Source organism: Opisthorchis viverrini (genome assembly GCF_000715545.1).
Source record: "Opisthorchis viverrini unplaced genomic scaffold opera_v5_145, whole genome shotgun sequence".
In the NCBI taxonomy this organism is placed as follows: Eukaryota; Metazoa; Platyhelminthes; class Trematoda; order Opisthorchiida; family Opisthorchiidae; genus Opisthorchis; species Opisthorchis viverrini.
This window is the reverse complement of record NW_008751802.1, coordinates 1,252,656-1,259,565: the sequence shown is the minus strand read 5'-3', so window position 1 is coordinate 1,259,565 and position 6,910 is coordinate 1,252,656. Positions and strand designations below refer to the sequence as shown.

At 43.4% G+C, this 6,910-nt stretch overlaps 2 protein-coding genes across 2 annotated transcripts in view; one reads left to right on the top strand and one right to left on the bottom strand.

Annotated features, from left to right (window-relative positions):
- The window catches only part of T265_14131 (hypothetical protein), a gene marked incomplete at both ends in the record, with an annotated part of 32,815 nt that overhangs the window by 9,694 nt on the left and 16,211 nt on the right, over positions 1-6,910 (bottom strand). Inside the window, one exon of the mRNA XM_009172149.1 lies at positions 5,757-5,890. Within this exon, the coding sequence (XP_009170413.1) occupies positions 5,757-5,890 (134 nt within the window). The remainder of the gene's footprint in view (positions 1-5,756; positions 5,891-6,910) is intronic.
- T265_14132 (hypothetical protein) overlaps positions 1-6,910 on the top strand; it is a gene marked incomplete at both ends in the record, with an annotated part of 16,892 nt that overhangs the window by 1,623 nt on the left and 8,359 nt on the right. Inside the window, one exon of the mRNA XM_009172150.1 lies at positions 5,248-5,330. Coding sequence (XP_009170414.1) covers positions 5,248-5,330 — 83 coding nt within the window. The remainder of the gene's footprint in view (positions 1-5,247; positions 5,331-6,910) is intronic.

The window sequence follows — 6,910 nt, the reverse complement described above, 5'->3', positions numbered from 1 at the left end:
AGAGTATATATATATATATATATATATATATATATGATGATCACACAACCGAATAGGCAGAGACATGTTCACAGATATTCACAGCAGCTTATTTAGTTCCGCCATGATTTGAGTTTGGCCTGCTGTATGCCTAAGCTCTGAGAAACTGTTTTTCAGTGACAAACAGTACATATAGCAGAAAGTCTGTTTCAATTCAAGAGCGCTCCATACCTATTTCACACGACATACACTACACACCCACTACAAAGACGGAATGCGATTACAGCTGCCCACAGTCTAAACTCACCTAATCGTACTACAACTGCATTATGACTCCTAGCTGTGGACACTGATCAGTCACACGGTTAGCAGGAAAAGTATATATATGTTCTGGTCGAACAATTTATCCGTCGCGTGGCACATACACTGAATGTACCGAATTAACACGCACAGGAATGAAAAGCCGTTACGAGTTCCGATTGATTAAAGCAAAAGTACTCACATCTTGTAAACAGCGTCACAGCATACGAGAGACACATAAGTAACTAAAGTTTACAGCATGAACAGGATTTATGCAAGCTTCAAAAGATTGATCAAATGTGTAGAGTAGCGGACAGAAGCAGTGGCTGTTATGTGCCATCGAGATGAGCCGAACATTTGTACATGTGTCACTTCGTACAATTGTCTTTCAAGGTCATGCTGGTTTTCACAGAACAGTACTTCGAGGAGTATATTAAACGATGTTTAGTCATCCACCCAAGGGCGTTTTAGCATAATAACGCCCGGATGACACAAGTTTCTACCGAGCCTAACGGCAATATGCAGCCAAACGAGCTCATTGGATATCGAACAACAAGAATCAGCAGTGACTTATGACACCAACCAATACGGTATGGGTGACTCGCATGACTAGTCATTGACATATGGGAGGGTGAGTAAATCGACGAAAGGATGCTCGTCATTTAGCTACCAAACCTCCCTATAACGACTCAAACTCCAATAGGACTGTGTAACTATGCTAGGTTATCTGTATTAATCTATTCTTCTCTGAATAATGCGGCCACCCTTGCTCTCGAGGTCGCGAAAATGTTGTAGCCGGTGAGATATCCATCGGAAATCCTCGTGTGTGCGCTCCCCTCCGAGTAAACCTTTATCCGACGAATAGTGTAGAACCGGGAACATTTTCATAAAGGAAACTACTCACAAGGTTGCTGGAAACTCTTCGACAGCCCACGACCAGTTTCGCCCTACTTGGGGCTCATCAGGTAGGCGCAGTTCCCGCGTTTCCGTCAACCTCTAATTGTTTGTATTGCGTACACCGAAAATAAATGATATTGAGGAACAACTAACAGTTCTTAAGGCAAGACAATCTTCTTCAGTTCATAGTGCCGATGGGCTAAATGGTCAAGTGAATACTGGCCTAGAGTTTGTCTGCGTGTGGATGGAAAGGCATAATGAGACCAGAAAATCTAAGAAGTGGAGGCAGACAGTCTACTTGAACATTGTTAGCAAGACTAATATCAGACCTAAAATATCCTGAAAAGTTGACTACTAGTGAGTCCCCACATATAAAGGAGTGTACTAAGTGTATTGTAAGACAGAATGCAGTCAAAACAGCGTATTGGTCGAAAAGGTGCTTATCCTAAGTGGGGAGGGGGCGGCTAGGAAAACAATATATCTTGATGGTTGCGGTGGAAGCATCAACACTAAATAAGTTGATCATTCAGATGGCTAATTATTGTAGTTGTCACTGCCTGGAGAGACCACATGAAAAACTTTCAATAGTATTTTGGGTGTTGGCAGCGCCCGAAGGAGAACCACTTAGCTTCTAGAAAAAACGGAATACGTGGCCGTTTATTGTACATTCCGTCCCATTAGGACTTATCAGGTGGACATTGATAGAACAGTCAAGGATAGAATGCCTCGTTCGACTGAGCTTACTTGGGTCAAATCAATTTTTTACTGAAGACTTATTAAAATCTGAGCCCGTTGTTTGGCACTTACCAGGCCCCCAGTGAGAATCAAACTTTCCGACCATTTTCCAGTGGTTCGGTATCGCCTTTTACGTCATACCCTTTCGAAACAAAATCCTCCTTAACAGATGCCAACAGGGTACAGGTTGGGAGTCTTGTTGGGTTAAAATTTAACGAAATAGTCGGGTTTGTTTTAAACTACCGCGAATAAACTTCGGAACATGGAAAAAGTCCACTTTTTACATTCAAATCCATTACATATATTGTTATGTCTCAAAAAATACTCCCCAATAACAGCGTAGATTGCAGTGCAAGCTAGCAGGGGTAAAAGAGCTCCAGCTGTAGCGCAGAAACTGCTAATAAAAGAACAACTAGTCTATATTGTTAGCCACCACGCCCATTTTCGACGTTAAGAAAAAGTGTTTTTGAGCACTCGCATCCACATTGGCGCATCCGAGCAAGTCACGTGAACATAGGTGTAAATCAAACAATAAAAGGGACAACATGATATCCGCTACTCCCAAATGAACGGAACGTGCGATGCTGCACATATTATTGTATTTTTTTAAAACTGACGCACAAAAACAAAAAACTACCTTGCCAACGGAAAGCCTTTAGAACTTGCAACTAACAACATTTAGGAAAACTCGAGAAGCACGGTATACAATCGAGGCCGATGCATTTCTGTGCCCCTCTAAGAAGTCTAGTCAAAACAGACATCAAAAACTGGCCCGAATCCCAAGTTGAGGGGTGGTCTCTCTTAAGCCCGGAAGCTCAGCAACTACATGGGGGTAGGGGCCAAAAGTGAATGATCAAATCCTTAGAAAGACTGAATGCAAGATACGGTATCACCAGAACTGTCCAGACCCCTGAAGGTTCGCGACGCTGCCCAGTAGAACTATCAACTGACCAATGACTAGAAACTACGCCTAGCGTGTTGATGCCGACCCTGTTGGCCATCATCAATACGTTTCGTTGTAAACCTCAGCAAGAAACCTAGTCGAACATGTAACATCCAGAATAATTAAGCGTTTATAGTTCGTGGAATCTCATGCCAGACAAGACCACAACCATTTCTCGATAAGGTTCCACGTTGAATAAGACTGTTTAGTGTCGTCGAACAAGTACTGGAAACGCTGCTTACTAGGAGTCATGCAACTGCGAATGAGTCTTGTTTCTTCTTTACATGTCGCTGTCCAAAACTGTTGTTTCGCTTTGTTCTAATTTAGCATTGAGTGGCTTGTAAAAACAAAGCATTATGGTCCAAAATCCTCTTCGATCAAAACATAACACCCCCTCGCTTTCAAGGGATTGCCCCCATAGATAGCACGCTCCAAAGAAAAGGCAACTGCCTGGTCATTAAGACATTTTTCATTGAGATACAGGCTGTCTCGCCAGAGAGCAGCTTGATCATCCAGGCTAAATTCCAGCTACTGTGTATATGTCAAACGCCTAGGTTTGTCTTCAGTTACTCGAAGTCATCGAGCCAAAATAATTCAAAATAACATTTGTTATTTCTTGTATATTATTTGTTTATTGTTTATTTATTGCTAATTACATAAGGCATTTAACTGGTATGGAAATGCATGTTGAAACACTGAGCAGAGTAATTGCTAGTGTACTTTCTTCACCAACAAGAGAAAGGTTCGTTGTTCAAGAGGTTTTGCTTCCTGAGGGAAGATTTTTTTAAATGGTCTGAAAGAACCCGTCTTTTCAGTGCCATTAAAAATCTTCTCAAGATCACCTAGCTCCTTTGCATGTAGACCTGATGCCCATTATGGCGGGTGCCTTAGACCAATTCTTCCGCCGAAAATGGCACCGATTTTTGTCTTCAAAAGACCACTTTGGTTTACACGACCGCTGACGCTTAATTAAAAAATTCAGGCTCGATAAGCCATTTGTTGAGCCTCACATGATCATTTCACTAGTGTAACACTTTTCAGATTGTGTAACTTCGTGTGCATGTCCATAGATACATACATAAGATTGAAACACGCTTAAACATTGAATGGGGATAATTTCGCCCCACAGGATGCGACAGGTCCAATCGCTCCAAAACGATATCCAAATTCGTCGCTACAAAGAGAATCTGTGTCCCACCCTGAGGGTGTTTCCAATCTGGTTGGCAAACCGAACTCCGAATGACAGCAGAGAGGGGATGTTATAAGGGAATTCAGGTGTTGATACACGGTTAGCAAGATAAGCTGCACAGCCGTTGTGAACACAAGAGCCATCCACAGATACATGAAGGCAACCCACTCGCGGGCGTTACACAACAAAAATGCGCCGAGCTCCACGTTTCCTCAGATGCACAACTTCATTCACTATGCAGTACAATATGGATCAGTAATGCAGCGGCTAGGACTTGCATCGCTATGACCCATTCTGGGGAACCGCTCGATTTCATGGGCGCAGCATTTCATTCTAGAAGGCAGGCGTTTTCGGGCTTTCCTCATCTCAATTCTCTCTGTGCGTGGTGGCCAGCAGCGGTGAAAATAATGCAGCAAGGTGGCTGTCCTATGACCCAATGCTAGATTACGCATTGAACGAATCTACCACATTACTGATACCCTAACGAAAATAAACCCTGAAGACCCAGGGGGGATAACGTGTAACTTAGGCCTAAAGTAGTAATTTTGTGCCCCAACTCAGAGGTTAAGCTGAAAAATCTGGGACAACCTTGTACGTGAGCTCTGGCGCGTAAGTGAGCAGGCGCACTTCGGCTTGAGAACAGTGACCTGAAACAAACTGGATCGATTTGACGAGTGAGTATTGTTTAGTGGGTGTGCCTTATACACAATTATTCCATCAACGATTTCGGAATTAATGCCGAAGAACCGACTAGATAAACTGGTCAATTAGTGACTTGGTGACTCCTTTAGAAGGGTTTCTGGTCCCGTGGGACTGTATCGGATGTCTCTTGTGCGGTTCATTGGCGCGTCCTTAATTATTGTGGAGGTGTTGAAGACAGGGTCGTGGGAATCTGAAAATAACTCCAGACACAGGACGTCCCTCATTGGAGCATTCGAGTGTGATTGGGAAAATGGTTCCATCAGTAACAGGAAGGGAAAACGGAAGTATAACAGACAAAGCTTCCGTTGTAAAACCAGGAAGGCATGGTGTGCTAACCACAGTGTGCGGCATCAACGATGCAGTATAGAGGTTATAAGTATCAACGAAGCACAGGAAGGTTTGTTGGGACCACAGCGAGAAGATACCTACGAACCATAGGACAATCAGTTTGCATCCAAATACCGTAATGTGGTTGTAAATATGTTCGGTGCTTCACTCTCAGCTCGAGGCCCGAAAAATCTGCTCCTAAGATCCCCAAATGAACAGTCGCATCGTGATCGTACCGTCGGTAAACTGAAGGGGAAAGTGAGTTCCTACGCTAAACCCCGTCAGCCACTTTAAGTGGCGTTCCTTCATGTTCTTTTTCAGCTGGGAATCTCTTCATTACATAGCTGCCACGCCTCCCAAGGGGAACACGGGTGCTTAGATACGCCAGATTACTCAAGACTAAAGAGGAGTAACTGGAAAGATGAGGTTGGTATCGAACCATGAGCACCGTGGTCAGTAGCCGGTTCCTTAGAGACTGAACTATTTGCAATACTTATATGAGTGTGATAACTTAATGACTAGGAGAAATTTGGGTTGGCAGGCGTCCGCTTAATTGCAATTTCGACCCCCAGCAGAATAACAGCCAGCAAAAAGCTTCAAAAGTTGGTTTATAAAGGCAAGAGAAATATAAGTTCACTTGTGGTACGGGAAAATATTGTGAGACTAGTGTGGAAACCAACTAACTTTCTTTCCTCGTGTAGGCGCGTCAACAGTTGTTCATGGTCCTCCTGTAGTATGCGATGTGCGGCTTCCATGTTCTCCAGCTGCTGATTTAGCCGCTCGATCTGGTGCCGCTGATTAATTACTGCTAGTTCAGCCTGCAAAGGGAAAGACATACATGGGGAAATGATGGATGAGCCCTCCACTAGTGACTATCGAAAGAGGATACGGCTTTTCCTAAACGGCACCTTTGGCGCCAACCGCCTGCTCCCATGGAGTTTCTGCTTATTCAAGCATACTGTCACTCTTGTAGCCAACTAGACACAAAATTGTTATTAATAAGAAAGAACAGGCCAAAGAATCAAGCGCAAGAGTGGGCAACTTTAGAGTGGAGCGGAGATCGACCATATTATGGATGCCAAACAGCATTCCATGTGGACGGAATCGGAAAGAATAGATAAGACGTAGTGAGGATATTGAGTCCGGTGAGCTCAAGTATATCCTTGATAAGAATCTGTTTCATTGCTATTAGCAGGTTTCGACCAATCCCAGTTTTAAAGAAAAAATACAATTCACTTACAGGTGATAGATTGCGGATAAGTAATCACAAAGGAAAATCGGAAATGATCTCTGTCTCTCTCTGACTCAAGATTTGGCGTATAGAGAGCTTGACGCTCGTCGCTTACAGTTTACCAACAAGAGGACATTAGGTCGCACGGAAACTAGCGAATGTTCACCCAACAAGTCGAAGAGATTTCATGAGAGGAGTAATGTTCTTGGATAATAATATACTGCTTAGCGTCACTTAACAGAGGGGTAAACCATGTTCTTCAAATTTTGTGAACAAAAAAGTACACCTGAAACATTTGGATCTCTAGAAGTCTGGATAACAGTGAGCATACGGAACCTGGTAGATGCAAGTGTATCGTATGCCCCGTCAGTACCAAGGTCAACTACGGGAAAAGTGTAATATAGCAAACCGACAAACACTCACACTTTTCAGAAGAGCTTGGTAAACAATCGGTAGTTTTTATTTGGGCAACGTTTCGCTTTTGACACGAAAGCTTCATCAGGCCAAGTGAACAGGTCACCAAATTGGCCAGGTTATAAGACAGACGGGGAACCAATCAGTAAGTCCTCTTCACACTAGATCAGTGTTGAGTGTCAATTAACGGCTC